Source organism: Mauremys reevesii, linkage group 1, assembly GCF_016161935.1.
Source record: "Mauremys reevesii isolate NIE-2019 linkage group 1, ASM1616193v1, whole genome shotgun sequence".
Classification (NCBI taxonomy): Eukaryota; Metazoa; Chordata; order Testudines; family Geoemydidae; genus Mauremys; species Mauremys reevesii.
In genome coordinates, this window is record NC_052623.1 from 2,795,945 (window position 1) to 2,814,112 (window position 18,168).

Here is an 18,168-nt window from a genome sequence, read left to right on the forward strand (position 1 = left end):
CTCTTAACTTTCTTAATTAATTTTCCTAACTTCCGATTTCTATTGCTGGCCAGATATTTCCCCTTTTTCCTCTTTGTTACATATTGCTTCCCTCCCTCTAATTGCTGCCTTCACTTTACCACTGAACTGAGTTTTTACCCAAAGTTGTTCACTTTGCTGACTCTGGATTTGTGAGTTTTCTGATATCTAATAAAATGTTATCAAAGAATTACCAATTCATACTTTTCTGTCTCAATTTTTCCTCCCATTCAGTTTTGCTGACAATTTTCCTTAGCTTTAGGGAATTAGTCCTCTTGCAGCACTAAGTGACTATAGATAGTACTGATTGGGAACTGTCCATTTGAATGTAAATCAGTTTCATTTTTTTATTTTCCTCTCCTATATCATATGTCCTCATCTTTGTCTCTTGTGAAAAATAAAGAGTCCCAGACTTTTCTGTCCTTAATAGAGACTGGGTGACCAAACTGAACAAATATCTCAAATGTGTTATGCTACATCCCATATCTTAGTGATCTGAACATTGTTTTCTTTTCTCCACTACTGTGAATGAGCAGGTGATTCCCTTGAGCTGCTACCGATGGTGCCCAGGTCCTTCCCCTAAGGTATGTTCTAGTTGGGATGTTTCTCTCGGCACGTCATCCCAAAAGCTTGTTTTTTTCCCCTCTCTGATTTTGAGCAACTGGATGAATGGGGAAATCCCTTCAGTATGGACTCCTTATCCTGGCTCTCATTGCATTAAGGAACAATAATGGAAAACCAGTGTCCACACTTGTGTTTCCTGCTGCTGGTTCCTCTAAAGTTTCCCCCACCACAAAGTATAGGAATTCTTAATGCATGGAGCACAATACAAATATGGAATTGTATTTAGTAGGTTCATTGTTCATAGTTATTTTCTCTGAATAATGAAAATGTAATTTTTCAATGTGTTAAGAGAGATCAATCTTCTACTCCCATGAGAACAGCCTCCACTACTGGAGTCTCATATTAACGTTGTCTCTCCATTCATCTCATCCACTTGCATCTGAAGAAGTGGGTATTCACCCACGAAAGCTCATGCTGCAGAACGTCTGTTAGTCTATAAGGTGCCACAGGATTCTTTGTTACTTTTACAGATCCAGACTAACACGGCTACCCCTCTGATACTCTCTCCATTCAGGCATTTCTACTGCGACCATCAACCAAGGTCCTCAGACACCCTTATGCCTCAGAATTGGACACTTTCTCCCCTATGCCATGTCAGATTCTAACAGAACCGACTTCACCTCCCCCTCCACCTTCATCCTACTTGGCATTCCTGGCCTGGAGGCAGCCCATGTCTGGATCTCCATTCCTTTCTGTACTATGTACGCCATAGCCGTGTTGGGGAACTTCACCATCCTGTTCATCGTGAAGAAGGAGCCGAGCCTCCATGGGCCCATGTTCTATTTCCTCTGCATGCTGGCCATCACCGACCTGGTCATGTCCACATCCACCATACCCAAAATGCTGAGCATCTTCTGGTTCAATTCCAGGGAGATCAATTTCAGTGCCTGCCTCACCCAGATGTACTTTGTTCTTTCATTCTCAACAATGGAGTCTGGAATGCTTGCCGCCATGGCTTTTGATCGCTACGTGGCCATCTGCAATCCTCTGAGATATTCCACTACCCTGACAAACTCTGCTGTGGCCAAGATAGGCCTGGCGGTGGTGATGCGCAGTGGCATACTCACATTACCCTATCCCTTCCTGGTCAGGCGGTACCCATATTGCAGAACGAACATCATCCCACACTTCTATTGTGGACATATGGCTGTGGTGAAGCTGGCCTGTGCTGACATTCACATCAATAGTTATTATGGACTGTTTATTCTTTTCTCTGTGATCGGAGTGGATGTGATTTTTATTGCCGTGTCCTATACTCTGATCCTCCAGGCCATCTTCCGCCTCCCCACAAAGGATGCCCGGCTCAAAACTTTTGGGACCTGCATCTCTCATCTTTGTGCCATCTCAGCTTTGTACATCCCAGACATAGTCTCCTCTCTCATTCAACGGTTTGGCCACAATTGCCACTACATTTCCTCATTCTTATTACCAGTGTGTATCAGCTGGTGCCACCCATGATACACCCCATCATTTACGGCGTGAGGACCAAGCAGATATGGCGCAGGCTGCTCCAGCTCTATACTCATAAAGAGACCTAAATGTTTCCTCCTTGTACTCTAGCTGTCAGACTGAGCTCTGTGCAGAGCTGGCTGGTGCATGGTGCTGAGGCCTCTTCCCTGATTCACTTCCTGGACAGACAGAGACATTAAACCCTTCCCTGTCCTTACTGTTCTGTGTCAATGTGATGAACTGGGGAGTCAGTCTATGTATACTACACTGGGTTTCCACCTTTCTAATTGTTGGTAGCTGGATCCCTGGAATTACAATCTTGCCCCATCTCTTCTGTCAAGACTTGACCCAGCTGTGTGTCTTCTCCCCAAGACCCTGCCCCTGTCACTTGCTCCTGTCTTCCCCTCCCCTTGTCAGCTGTGACACAGTCATCTCTAAAAACAATATGTTCTCACATTTTGCGGCAAGTCACTTAAGGGGCACTCGTTATTGTTAATATTGTAATTTTTATTCTTACTTTCTTACTAACTCTGTACAGAGAGAGACCCATTGAGCACTCCTGGGATCTATCTCAGCTCTGGGAGGGGAGTGGGGTGTAGTGTGTTACATCAGGAGGCAGGTACATCTGGGGTCTAAAGGAAAAGATCAGAATGGAAAATACTGGGTAAAATCAATGGTCCATGTAGCCCAGTAGCCTGTCTTCTGACAGTGCCCAGTGCCAGGTGCTTCAGAGGGAATGAACAGAACATGGGAATCAGGCTGTGATGCCTGAGGAGCAGCTCCACAGAAGGAGGCAGAAGCCCTGAGCCCAGACTGCCTCAGCTTCATCTGGCAGGAGTTCAAGCCTCCAACCCCAGTAGGAGCTGTCAGGGGAAGGGAAGGTCCCGGGCTGCCCAGCTGCAGCGGCAGAAGAAACCCTCACTTCAGGCTGCCCCAAGCCCTAGCCACAGCCACAGAGCGGAGGCAGGAGCTGTTAGGGGGAATGTGGAGAGAAATGCTACTCATTTTTGTCCTCTCCATCTTCCATACTGCTGCCATCCACGGGTTGATTCCTTTTTCCCTGTCTTTGGATGAACCTCAGGGGGAGGTTTTTTTCTCTCCCCTCCCTGACACTTTATGGGCTGCTCATTTCCCTCTAGCTCACTTTCCCTTTCTGTGGCACCACCAGTACAATCGCGTCACCAAACCAGTGGTCTGCTCTCTCTTTGTCTGACAGTTTCTGGTGGACACCTGTGATTTCACGGGTAAGATGAAATTCCTTCTACAGCATTGGGGAGACTTCTATCGCCTCTTCTCGGCCACAAGGTCTGTTTTGGAGGAATGAAGGGGAACCGGGAGGTAAGACATCCTGGTCTACCAGTGGGACCGCAACTTCTGTGACAAACTTTTCAGGTTGGTCAGCGATTGTTCCAAGGCCAGCTGGGGATCATCCTGCCCATAAGAATTCTCCTCAGCCCTCAGAATGAAGCCAACCATCTTTCAACATTGAACACCAGAGGCTCTAGGGTGGTTCTCCATGTTGCCAGGATTTCTCCTTTCTTTGTGATGTAGGGTATTGTCAGGGTTTCCTCTCCACTCTTAACTCTGGTCTACTGATGTTGGGACCCACACAAAAGAGCTTATATTCCACCAGCTTAGGTTAGAAACTTCCCCAAGGAGCAAATTCCTTTCCTTGACCTTGGACGGTATTTCTGCCACCACCAAGTGATTTAAACAAACGTTCAGGGAGGGGCCACTTGCCGAACGTCTAACTATGGTTAGTAACCTATCCTTTAAATCAGCTTCTGTATCATTAGCCTGAAAGATCGGGTGCCCTGCCAGCATAGTTCCTCGTCCCTTGTCTTTCCAACAAATGTTGTCATGAACCATGACAACATCTCCTTGTTTCAATTTTTGTTCACACTGAAGCTGCGGAGGTTCTAGCACTCAGATTGTCCATTGGCTTCCTGTCCCTATCCAAATATCAGGTGTTATTCCAAGAGCACCAAGAATACAATGGCTAGGTTCACCAGGTGGTTTAATTTTCCAAACATCGCAGTGAATCCCCCAATCCCACATGCATCCTCCCCACGGACCCAGCAGGATTCGGTATGTGGGAACCCACACCCCTCCGACTGGTCCTTACGCTTGGAAGGAGCACTGCAAGTATCTGTATTTCCACCCTGAAACCCTCCAAGTATGTCTCCAAGGCCACAATTCAGATGGCATCCCTGAGGCATTTGTAAGGGCAGTGGGCCAAGTCTGATGCTCAAGATCACTCCGAATGGCCATCAGTTGGTCATTCAGGAAATCCTGAAACTCTGAATAGGCCAAATCCCACTGCAATGCCTTCCCTGCCTCAGTGATGTTAAGTACCATCCTTGTTAGCCATTCCTGTGTTATGGAGCTGAGGGTGGAGATAACATGCAGTTAATCGATTCCAGCCTGTATGTGTGCTCCAGTAATAAGTCCCGTGGTTTTCTCCAGCTGCCCTACATCTGTTAGTCTATAAGGTGCCACAGGATTCTTTGCTGCTTCTACAGAACCAGACTAACACGGCTACCCCTCTGATACTAGTTTTTCCTCATGCTGTTGGCCCTTGTAAAGAGTCCAAATTGCTGCTGCACTATTGGCACTCAAATCTCTTTTCTATCTTGAGAAGACCCATGCCCTTTACTCTGCTAACCAAATGGCAGCCCTCTTGGAGCAATTAGGGTATACAGAGGTGACCTGAAAACTGGATAATGGCAGTGTGAATGTTACAATCCCTAGTGTGACATTAACTATTGTCCACTGATACCCTAGCACCTCTTCCTTTGGTACAGTGTCATACAACATTTGTTGGTTAACAATTCTCATATAGCTCCGAGAAGCTTCACCATTAAGGGCATTGGAAGAGGAATACTGCAAAATGGTGCAGGTTAAGTTACTAGTTATCGGGATTACTTCAGTACAGGTAAAATTGCCATCAGTGGAACACACTTTCTGAGAGTGAATTTGATCATTTACTACTTGGGTAAGCAAATAACAATGAAGACCCCTTCCTTCCAGTATATTGCAGGCTCTGGGAACGGCCATCATGTCAATTCCGTTATGAAACCCACTAATCTCAATGATGGATCCTTGAAGCTTGCTTGCAGTGATCTCATACGCTTCTATCTCTACTGACTCATCTGTTTTCCACTCAATCTTTCGCTTGTATGAGATACTCTGAACCTTATAAAATATTTTTTCAAAACAATATTTAAATAAATCACTAAGGTGTGAAGGCCTTGGCCATTGAGTCCCATCTGAATACATGAACAAAACAAGTATCTGCATTGCAATGCAACATTTTCGCTTGATGTCAAATCAGACCATCTCATGAAAATATTAAACACAACAATTCTTTGGCAAAACACCACAAAACAGAACATAGAATACACAACATAATTGTGACTGCCAGTAAATCATAGTATGTTGAATGCTGTGTAGCTGGCATTAATGTTCTTTGATTATCTGAAAGACAAAAACAGAGGTCCACCCCTTCGGGGCAGTTAAATACTTAAAATATACAAATACTCTTGTTGATTCTAGGCAAAACAGAGGAATTACCCCATATTTTCTCGTATGTGCTTCTTAGACAGCCCTGGTTCAGCGGCCTCTACCTTATCAGTTAGTTAATTTGCATTAACACAGATGCTCTCCGGCTTGGTTTTTTCCTTTTAACTCCTGCTTTTAAACACTGAAAGAAAACATCACCACTTATAGTGCCTGTAGGGCCTAATACAATGTCATTACATAGCACTGTATACATTCTTCAACTGATTTAACAAAATTGTTCATAGCCAAATGAGTGCAATCTAATAATTTCTTTGCCTGAATTCATTCACAAATATGTCAAAGACACCAAAAAACTGTTCTCTTCAGCTTTTTCACAAAGTTCAAGTGCTGTTCCCCCCAGCAAACACAGAGTCAATTTTTCATTTTCCCTTAAAAATCAATTGCTTTCTCCTTCCAACAGCCACTTTACCAATGCAAATTACCATTCCAAATATCCTTCTGAGTATTTGAAATCCTCACGCTTATATTCACTTACTCCTTCTTTCCACTACACCCTCAAAAGTTTCCAAATCTCTCTGTCTGTTGCCCTCCCGCTTGGGCCCGATCCTTTTTTCCTCGCTGAATCGTCCCGTCCATGGACACTAGCTTGTTCCACAACCAGTTCTTAGCTAGGAGGGTGGGCTACGCAACTAGCCCCCACCCTTCTGGTCTTGTCCCCAAAACATTTCTACTCACAAGACTACCTGAGTCCTTCCTAGTAAGGCTTGCCACCTGGGCAAAAATACATGGCCATTCACTTAACACATAATCCAAACCCCTTTGGGGGTCTACCCAGAGACCCACCCATTTGTCTGCTGACACTTAAACAGAAAAGAAAATTACACAAAAAGCAAAGAAAATTACAGTCTAAGCCAAATTTTTCTACTTCTATTATATTGTCCGCTATGGGGGGGGCGGGACTGTAAAATTTCAGGACAACCCCAGAGCTTCATCGCACACATGGCTTCCACCCTGAGGAATTACGAACGAGAAGTTCAGTTCCGCTCACACACCTAACGCCCAAATGAACAGAGCAGAAAAACATCAGTAACCGGTTAAACAAAACAGAGCCAAAGCTAAATAGTGCACCAAAACCAAATAGTGTTTCCTTATTCTATTAAAGCTCACCTATAATCATGCTATTCTTAACACCTAACACCAACAGTACCAAACAAAGCAAACATAAACTAACAAGGGTAAAACAGATAGATGGTGTAAATTCTGCAATGCCCCCCATTCTTAATTGCTCACCAAACTGTGACAAATTCCTGTTACTAATTTATCCCTCATGTCAGGTGATCAAACTGACAGAGCATACAATCAAATTTTAAAGCTTCATTAAAAATAATAAAACAACAATGGAGAGTGTTGGGAATGCTCCCACATCACTCGGGAAAAATATGAATGCCCCAAGCCTTAAGCCACTTTAATACTTACACATATCCAGACTGGTATGTCTGTGTATAATGTTCAGAGAAGGGAAATAGGTGGACGGGAGATTATCCTGTATACAGCTTGTCCAGCATTTCCAACATGCTGCCACTCTTGGGATGGCTGTTCTTTTACACCCTGGAATCTCCTGCGGCGTCTCTTTCAGAGATTCCAGTTCAGGTCAGCTGCCTGTCCGGCTTCAGGGTTGCAAAAACTGTTGGATCTCACTGAACCGTTAAGCTTTGCAAATGCAATCTCAGTTTTGTAACTTATACTGCTTTTTGCCTTTTTTATTTTCCACAACCAGCTGGGGCTGAAGCAGTTACTTAGCACTTAGCATAGTCCGTACTAATTCATGACCTTGAACACAAAACAACTTCTCCTTTATCTCAGGACTAAGCCGAATTTCAAATTAACCCGTTCCTAGACAAATTGCTCACACTGTAACAGAGGTTTTTTCTTTGTGATTAAAGCTCCACTGAGATATATGATCTTATCTAGATTGAAGGTACCTTCTAATGGGCATTGTTTAAATGAATTTTCACGCGTATACAGATTCCAATCATTTAAATACCTGCAGGTTTTAGGACCATAATGTATGTACATGTAATATGCTGGGGTACCCTTAGGGGGTAAGGTGGAATATTTAGACAGTCCCTTACCCATTTTCCACTCACACAGGAGAGACTCACAAGGAAAGGGGAGGGAAGATGGGTTCACACACTCCTAGACCCAGGCAGCTTCCTCGCCGGACTATGCCAGGCTGAGTCAGCCCACCGTGGGTCGGATCTCCTAAAGATCCATTAGTTACTGGGCTAGCCCGGTAACAGCCACTCACACTGGTGTACACACACACACACCAAGGCCTCTTTTTCTTCCTTTTTTTTTTTTTTTTAAACCATGATGCATCTTTACCTGGTCCGGACCAATACCATGAGGCGGTATGACAACCCCTCTTGAGGCGGTAAAAACCCCTCAGCACCGGTGCATTCTAATGCATTTACCTATGCATTACCTTATGCATTACCTTATGCATTTCCTTGGCCAACTCAGCAGTTCCCAGTACTGCAATAAACTAACCTTATTGGGGCCTCTCCCCAATACCACTTTGCATCTGATCCTGCTGCACAGTCAATAAGTTCAGATGGCGTGAGCCCAACAGAGAGACAGACGTCCTCACGGAAAGTCCTCCTCCGATACCCCAATAGAGATTTCAAAAGGTCTCATACCTCTCATGTGGCGCCATGGGGTTCGAAAGGGAATGATCCGTAGTAGTTGTCTGTGGGTCCGTGGGCGTTGCCATCCCGGACGAGCCCCCAAATTGTCGAAGAAAAACTCAGTTCTCACTTTTTGTTTGGATGTAGCAAAATCAAATACTTTATTATTTCTCCAGTAATTACCATGGAGGGAGAGAGTGCCATAGGACACAGGGTCCTGGACAGGTCTCTCAACTCTCAAACAATCACAGCAAGCCTTTATACCTTTTACAGACGATTTCTAGCAATAATACAGACAGTAAAAAACAACAAATACATATTGTTTATACATAAGCTCACTAGAAAAACAAGACTGCAAGACTGCACATTGCAAGGTCGTAATAACTTTCACACAATTCACTCTGTCTTACATTATCTTGCTTCCTCACGTCACCAGGGTCACAGTTAACCTAACTCATGCTAACTAACATTCATTAAGATCTCTTCAAAACCTTGTTAATTATTTACTGGCTTCCACAACATATTCATAAGTACAGCATTTGGACATTTGAATGAAATCAATCTGAATATTTAAAAAAGGTCCCCAAGGAGGGGGATGCACTGCCTTTCTAACTCTGACTGCTTTTCCAACATTATATTGCTGGCAGACTGCACACTCTTGACAGTAATGTTGGGCTACAGAAGAAAATTTTGGTGCATATTAGTCTTGTTTAACTGCAGCAATCATCCGCCCTTTGCTCACATGTTGCACCTCATGGTTCATGCGAGCAAAGTAGGGGAAGAGCACCTTAGGTACAACCAGGCGAGTACCCGGGTTTGCGAGAGATGATCAGGGTGCAAAGTACACCCAGCAACACTCCAAGAACATTTTTTCAGCTTCTGGTGCCGCATTCTGGATCTTGGCGAGGTCTTCAAGGGAGGCTAGTGAAGGTTGCTCAATCACAGCAAGAGTTTACGCAGCCTGAGGGACAGAAAGGGCCATGGTTTTGGCTGCTGAATCAGCCAAAGCATTTCCATGTGTAACTTTATCATGAAGGGTTTGGTGAGCAACACATTTTACATGAGCAACAGCTTTGGGCAACAAAAGGGCATCAAAAAAGAGACATTTTTAATAGAGGAACTAGAGGATGTTAGGAAGCCTCTGTGTTTCCACAGTTGGCCATAGTCATGCGCTACTCCAAAAGCGTAGCGGGAGTCAGTATAAATAGTAACAGCTTGATCCTGTGCCAAAATACAGACTTGGGCTAAGGCAGCAAGTTCAGCAACCTGGGATGAAAATACAGAGGGAAGGAAGGAGGCCACATTCAATGGCAGAATGCAAAGAGCACACAGCATAGCCAGCAACCAGATTTCCCTTAGGATCTCGCAAACATGAGCCATCTACAAAATAAATGAGTTCAGGATTCTGTAGAGGCATATCCATGAGGTCGTCCCGTGGACGGGAAAGGATAGACGTCACAGACACACAATCATGGGGCTCTCCATTCTCTGGCCAAGGCAATAAGGAAGCAGGATTTAAAATGGGACAGCAAGTCAGGGTAATATGAGACAAGGATAGCAGCACAAGTTCATAGTCGGTGAGGCAAGGGGTAGGTAGATGTTGAGTCTTAGATTTTAACAGAAGAGCAGCCACAGCATCAGGCACCACAACAGTCAAGGGTGACCCTAGGACTATGAATTCAGACAGCTGCATGTATAGAGCAGCTGCCGCCACAGCCAGTAAACAAGAAGTAAACCCAGCTGCCACAGCGTCCAGGGCAGAGCTATAATAAACAAGTGGGTGGTGTTTATCTCCATATTTTTGCATTAACACAGCTAAGGCAAACCCTTTGCACTCATGGCAGAAAAGAACAAACGGTTTAGTGTAATCAGGAAGTCCAAGTGCTGGGGCACTAGACAGGGCTTGTTTAATGTCCACGGAAGCTTGCTCAGCATCTGTCTAAATAATCAGCAGGGGACTCGCCTTTGTTTTGTTTACAGTTGTTGAACTTTGTCTAATCCAGGATTACTCTCAAGAGTTGGCTAATGTCCAGCCATGATGGATTGTAACACTGAATCACTGTCTCGAGTTCCTCTCTAAATTTTCCTGGTTCTTCTCTAATACTAGGAAATTCCTTAACTAAATATCTTTGGTACCCTGGTGTCCAGCAGGCATGTACCGTGACCAAGCCTCCTTCACCAGGCAATTGTCATAAGGGGGCCTGGAACACTGCTGACTGGCTATTGTGATTGGTAAGTATCAGAGCCGAGCAAGATGTTGGAGAGATCAGGAACAGCCCTTGGCTATTGATGTGGATAGGGCACCAGAGGGAAGGTTTCCTCTCTGGAATGAGCGGACTGATCAGCTGATATGTGTGGTGGTGATGATGGCCCTACCAATATAGTAGGCATAGCCTGTGCAGCCCCGAGGTGCTGGGGGGCGGGGGTAGCAGCAGCTGCAGCTTGCATCCTGCCAGAGGCACAGCCCGCATTGAAAAAAATCCAAAATGTCCTCAGCTGTCTCCTCCTCACTCCCAGTCTTTATTAATTGGGGATACAAAGGAGATGAGGGGGTCATTGAGGCAGAGAGTTTTGATTAGGTAGTTTGGGGAAGTAGACATCCTGATGTCTTGCATCTAGTTTTTAAATCCTGCACTTGGGTTTTTAACTTTTCATGGGAATCCTTTAGACTCTGCACTGAAGACTAATGGAGTCTCTTTGTGGCTTCCTCCCACCAATACACAAATTGTTGCCACTGTATTGCAGGGCTTTTTGGTGATAAGAGGCCCAACTTCAATATCTACCCCAAATTAAGAAACATAGTAAAAGAACTAAAAAAGAGCCACCGTGGCTTAACAACCATGTAACAGAAGCAGTGAGAGATAAAAAGACTTCCTTTAAAAAGTGGATGTCAAATCCTAGTGAGGCAAATAGAAAGGAGCACAAACATTGCCAAATTAAATGCAAGAGTATAATGAGAAAAGCAAAAGAGGAGTTTGAAGAACGGCTAGCCAAAAACTCAAAAGTTAATAAAAAAATGTTTTTTTAAGTACATCAGAAGCAGGAAGACTGCCAACCAACCAGTGAGGCCCCTCGATGATCGAGATACAAAAGAAGCACTTAAAGACAATAAAGCCACTGAGGAGAAACTAAATGGATTCTTTGCTTCAGTCTTCACGGCTGAGGATGTTAGGGAGATTCCCAAACCTGAGCTGGCTTTTGTCAGTGACAAATCTGAAGAACTGTCACAGATTGAAGTTTAACTAGAGAAAGTTTTAGAATTAATTGATAAATTTAATATTAACAAGTCAGCGGGACCAGATGGCATTCACCCAAGAATTCTGAAAGAATTCAAATGTGAAATTGCAGAACTATTAACTAAGGTTTATAAACTGTCCTTTAAATCAGTCTCTGTACCCAATGACTGGAAGTTAGCTAATGTAATGATAATATTTAAAAAGGGCTCTAGAGGTGATCCCGGCAATTACAGACTGGTAAGTCTAACGTAGGGACCAGGCAAATTAGTCAAAACAATAGTAAAGAATAAAATTGTCAGACCGAACCCCTAATAATTATAGTTGCCCTTTTCTGAACTTTTACGTATGCCAATATATCTTTTTTGAGATGAGAAGACCACACCTGTAAGCAGTATTCAAGATGTGGACGTACCATGGATTTATATAAGGGCAATAATATATTTTCCATCTTATTCTCTACCCTTTTTTAAATGATTCCTAACATCCTGTTTGCTTTTTTGACTGCTGCTGCACACTGTGTGGATGGCTTCAGAGAACTATCCACAATGACTCCAAGATCTCTTTCCTGATTAGTAGTAGCTAAATTAGCCCCCATTATATTGTATGTATAATTGGGATTATTTTTTTCCAATGTGCATTACTTTACATTTAGCCACATTAAATTTCATTTGCCATTTTGTTGCCCAATCAGTTAGTTTTGTGAGATAATTTCAAAGTTCTTCACAGTCTGCTTTGGTCTTAATTATCTTCAGCAGTTTAGTATCATATGCAAACTTTGCCACCTCACTGTTTACCCCTTTCTCCAGATCATTTATGAATAAGTTCAATAGGATTGGTCCTAGGACTGACCCTTGGGGAACTCCACTAGTTACCCCTCTCCATTCTGAGAATTTACCATTTATTCCTACCCTTTGTTCCTTGTCTTTTAACCAGTCCTCAATCCATGAAAGGACCTTCCCTCTTATTCCATGACAACTTAATTTACGTAAGAGCCTCTGGTGAGGGACCTTGTCAAAGGCTTTCTGGAAATCTTAGTACACTATGTCCACTGGATCCGCTTTGTCCATATGTTTGTTGACTCCTTCAAAGAACTCTAATAGATTAAGTATCAGAGGTGGTAGCCGTGTTAGTCTGGATCTGTAAAAGCAGCAATAGTGGAGTTCATTTTACTTGATAGATTGTAAAAGAGTTGTGTGCAGCCTTGCAGATCCAAGACAGTCTCACTGTCCCTATCATCTGCAGTCTGCCGGGACAATAGAATGTCAGAATGGGATTTTGAGAAATAAACTTGCCAAGATCTGTGTGGAAACAAACTTAAAATGGCCAGATGCCCTTCCGTTAGTATTTGTTACCATTAGGAAAACCTCCAACCGAAAGACTGGACTTAGCCCTCATGAAATCCTGACAAGGCGGCCGATGCGACTTCCAGCAGCGCCTCCTCTGACCCTTGCCCAAATGGACATTCATTTGATGGATGATACAATGCTTAACTTGTAGCCATTAATGAAATGTGTTAGGTCTCTTTATTCACAGGTGAAGGAGGAATTACCTAAGGCTTCTGAACAGCCCTGCCATTCATTGGAACCAGGGGTCCATCAACAAAAGACCGCTCTAACCCCGTGCAGGAAAGGCCCTTATCACATTTTGTTGACTACCAGCACCACCGTGAAGTGTCAAGGCCTGACTGCCTGGACCCACGCTTCTCACTGCAAAAAGGCCCCACCGCCTCAAGATGATGCAGCTCTGACTACTGATCAGCCTCTCTCTCTTTCTGATACCTCTTTCCCTCCTGGACAGTGGGAAACAAAGTCAAGGTGACGTGCAAGTAACCTCTCCCTTGTCCACAGAACCATCATCTAGCCAGCATTTGTTAAAGATACCAAACCACTACAGAGTGACATGCTAGTAACCTCTCTCCTGCATGATCCTGCACCACAACTATACCGGGAAAGAAGAAGGAACACTCACTCTGCCAAAACTGCCAATATCCATGGATTCCTGACTACAAAAGACATTAAGAATAGGTGCTGGTGGAGGAGACGGAGTATTGTAAATTGGCAGGGAGGAATTTGGAGGGACTGTGATTGGGAGTGTGCAGTTGAGTGGTGGGCTGGGCTTGTTATACAAATATAATAAAGACCAGCAGGATCTTATTAAGAGGGATAAGGCAAAGATGCCACATTTATTGTAAATATAATAATAAAGCAAAAGATAAAAGCAAACAATGTTGTTTAACTACCTATTCTTATCACTACTTATTCCTTATACACACACACACACACACACACACACACACACACACACACACACACACACACACACACACACACACAGAGTCATTCATTCAGGTTCTGTATAGGTGTTATAGTTACCAGCCTAGAAGTTGCTCATGCCAAATTACTGGCCAGGTATCTTGTTATGAGGATGGAGCCGAGGCTGAGTCAGATGCACCTGATGCTCCTGCAGGCTGGCAGCAGAACCATAGACTCAAAGTCCTCAGTTTTTAGAGTCCATTTTTATAGGAATTAATTCCTATGTTGGTCTATGGGAACCGTTTCATCCTGCTGTTGTTGGCTCAATTAGCAGATGGCACATTCCTGGTGGCTCCACATTGTCTAAAGTGGCACATTCCTTCCAGCTGTTTGGGGTGGATCCCAGTTTATCCTCCGGGGGTTGTCTGGTGGTCCACTTGGCACATTCTTCGGCCGATGGATCCTTTCCAGGCTGGCACCTCCCTAACCATTCACGTACATGAAACATTCATCAACATACATTCCATATCTTAACCATATTTTAATTTACTATCTCCACCACTTTTGGGGTGTGTGTTAATTCCTATGAGATTCCCGGCCCTGTAATCACAGAGGGTGGGAGTCTGTTTGTTTACATTGTATCAATTACACCTTAAGGCTAGCATAGTGTTTACTTCAAGGACAAAGTCAATTAACTTGACTGTAAGTTTGACATAGTAATAGAGTATCTTTCACAGGACTGATACAATCAGTGTTTTCTGCACACAGGAGCCCACAAGCCCCAACAGAAGAACTAAAAGACATCTGCACTTGGTGAAACTGGGGGGGGTCACTGTCACTTGGGGGAATCACTGTTAGTACCTTCTTTAATAACCCTACAGGCTAGGCTCTGCACTTATGGACAAGTACCATCAGGCTGTACTGCCCTGCCTAATTGGCTTCCAAATGATGAATACCAAAAGCACCTGGTTGCAAGAGACACTGCCCCCACCAGCTCCTCCACAACCACCACCACCCCTTTAACTTACCCAAATGTCAACAATCCTATATATTCAGATGGGACTCAATGGACAAGGCCTTCACACCTTAATGATTTATTTAAATATTGTTTGGAAAAGTTATTTTTTAAGGTTCAGAGTATCTCATAAAAGTGAAAGATTGAGTGGAAAACAGGTGGGTCATTAGAGATCGAAGTGTAGTGATTAGTTTGTAGTGATTAGAGATCACTACAAACAAGCTTCAAGAATTCGTCATTGAGATGAGTGGGTTTCATAACAATGTTGACATGATGGCCGTTCCCAGAGCCTGCAATATATTGGAAGGAAGGGGTCCTCACTGTTATTTGGTTAGTAGAGCAAAGGGCATGGGTCTTCTCAAGAAGGAAAAGAGATTTGAGTGAATGCCTGTGGGATGGTGCCAATAGTGCAGCAGCAATTTGGACTCTTTACAAGGGCCAACAGCATGAGGAAAAACTAGGGCAGCTGGAGAAAGTCATGGGACTTATTACTGGAGTACAGCTAGCCCACATACAGGCTGGAATCAGTGAATTGCATGTTATCTCCACCCTCAGCTCTATAACCCAGGAATTGCTAACAAGGATGATACTTAATATCATTGAAGCAGGGAAGATATTGCAGTGGGATTTGGCCCGCTAAGAGATTCAGGATTTCCTGAATGACCAGCTGATGGCTATTCAGAGTGATCTTGAGCATCAGACTTGGCCCTCTGCCCTTACAAATGTCTCGGGGATGCCATCTGAATTGTGGCCTTGGAGACATACTTGGAAGGTTTCACGGTAGAAATACAGACACTCGCAGTGCTGCTTCAAAGCATACGGGCTGGTTGGAGGGGTGTGGGCTCCCACATACCGAATCCTGCCGGGTCTGTGGGGAGGATGCATGTGAGATTGGGTAATTCACTGTGATGTTTGGGAAATTAAACCACCTGGTGAGCCAAGCCGATTTATACTCAGTGCTCCTGGAATAACACCCGATATTTGGATAGGGATCAGAAGCCAATTGACACTCTGGCCTCTAGAATCCCCGCAGCTTCAGTGTGTACAAAAATTGAAAAAAAGGAGAGGTTGTCATGGTTCATGACAACGTTTGTTACGAAGATATGGGACTATGAACTACCCCGGCAGGGCACCCGATCTTTCAGGCTAATGATAGATAGAACTCTAATACATTAGTAAAACACGATTTCCATTTACAGGAACCATGTTGACTTTTGCCAAACAATTTATGTTCATCTATGTGTCTGACAATTTTATTCTTTACTATTGTTTCAACTAATTTGCCTGGTACTGATGTTAAACTTACCCATCTGTAATTGCTTGGATCACCTCTAGAGCCTTTGTAAAATATTGGTGTCACATTAGCTATCTTCCAGTCACTGGGTACAGAAGCTGATTTAAAGGGTAGGTTACAAACTATAGTTGGTAGCTTCGCAAGTGGCACCTCCCTGAATGTTTGTTTAAATCACTTGGTGGTGGCAGCAACACCGACAAAGGTCAAGTTAAGGAATTTGCGCCTTGGGGAATTTTTTAACTTAATATGGTGGAATATAAGCTCATGGGGTCTTTCATGTGGGTCCCGACATCTTTACCCCAGTTCAGAGTGGGGAGGGAACCCTGACAGTACCCTACATCAGCATCAGCTCCTGGCAACATGGAGAACATGTTGGACTAGATACCTCCTGAGGTCCCTTCCAACCCTGAGATTCTATGATTCTAACACCCTAGAGCCTCTGGTGTTCAATGTAGAAAGATGGTTGGCTTCATTCTGAGGGCTGAGGAGGATCCTCGTGGGCAGGAGGATCCCCAGCTGGCCTTGCAACAATCACTGACCAACCTGAAAAGTTTGTCACGGAAGTTGCTGGCCCGCCGGGTAGACCAAGATGTCCACCCTCTCAGTTCCCCTCCACTCCTCCAAAACAGACCTTGCAGCCGAGAGGAGGAGATAGAAGTCTCCCCAATGCTGTAGAACAGCGGTCCCCAAACTTTTTGGCACCAGGGACCGGTTTCGTAGAAAAAAAAAATTTCGTGGACCTGGGGGATGGTTTTGGGACGATTCAAGCGCATTACATTTATTTTTGTACTTTTATTTCTATTATTATTGTAATATATAATGAAATAATTATACAACTGACCATAATGCAGAATTAGTGGGAGCCCTGAGCTTGTTTTCCTGCAACTAGACAGTCCCATCTGGGGGTGATGGGATACAGTGACACCCGAAGTGTGTTGTTTATGTCCAGTCTACTCCGTAATCTCGTTTTGGTTGCTGTCACTGCAGAAAACCCTGCTTCACAAAGATAGGATGTTGAAAATGGAAGTAAGCTTTTCAGTGCTTTTGTGGAAATCTCAGGATATTCCACCTTGATTTTAATTTAGAACGTATGGAGATTTGAAGTCGTCTCAAACATACTTTTAAGGCCACCATCATTTGTGATCTCAAGCAGTTGATCCTCTTCTAGCACGGATAAAGTCGATTCACCTGGCTTATTCACAAATGGGTCGCGGATCCATTCCTTCTCAGTTCGGGGGTCTTTTGTGGTTGGGAAGTAATGCTCAAACTCTTTTGAAAGCTGAGATAGGTGATCATGCACCAGCTGGGAAAAAGAAGGCCCTGGCTCAGTCTCTTTCAAAATCTCTGCTAATGTTTGAAACATGTCAAAAATCCCAATGTCCACTCGTCGCCCCCATAATTCTAGTTTGGCTTTGAATGCAGCCACTTTATCTGCCGACTTGAACACAGTTGTCGTTCTCCCCTGAAGTGACAGATTGAGTTCATTGAGCAGGTTGAATATGTCACACAAGTAAGCAAGTTTTATGACCCATTCTGTGTCACTGAAATGTGCTGCCCCCGTGGTGACTGTTTTTCTAAAAGAAATCTCTGGAGTGGCTCTCGTAACTCAAGTATCAGAGGGGTAGCCGTGTTAGTCTGGTTCTGTAGAAGCAGCAAAGAATCCTGTGGCACCTTATAGACTAACAGACGTTTTGCAGCATGAGCTTTCACCCATGAAAGCTCATGCTGCAAAACGTCTGTTAGTCTATAAGGTGCCACAGGATTCTTTGCTGCTTCTCGTAACTCAAAAACTCTGGCCAGTGATCTACCTTTAGAAAACCATCTCACTTCTGTGTATAAGAGAAGACGTGTGTGCTCTGCGTCCATCTCCTCACAGAGCTGCGCGAACAGACATGAGTTAAGGGCATGTACTTTAATGTGGTTGATAATTTTAATCACATCCTGCAAAACTTTGTTAAGTTCAGATGACATTTTTCGGCTAGCTAGCATTTCTCTATGGATGACACAGTGCGTAGACTTACATTCAGAAGGGACATCCTTGACCCGAGTAGTGAAACCAGAAAGCCATCCA

General features: G+C 43.9%; 1 protein-coding gene across 1 annotated transcript; it reads left to right on the forward strand.

Moving 5' to 3' along the window:
- Nucleotides 1–1,233: 1,233 nt before the first annotated feature.
- LOC120376072 (olfactory receptor 52K1-like) lies at nucleotides 1,234–1,959 on the forward strand (the record flags this gene model as incomplete). Its single annotated transcript, XM_039496958.1, has 1 exon — nucleotides 1,234–1,959. A coding segment is annotated over exon 1 (726 nt), but the record flags the coding sequence as incomplete, so codon positions are not given.
- Between the last annotated feature and the right edge of the window lie 16,209 nt (nucleotides 1,960–18,168).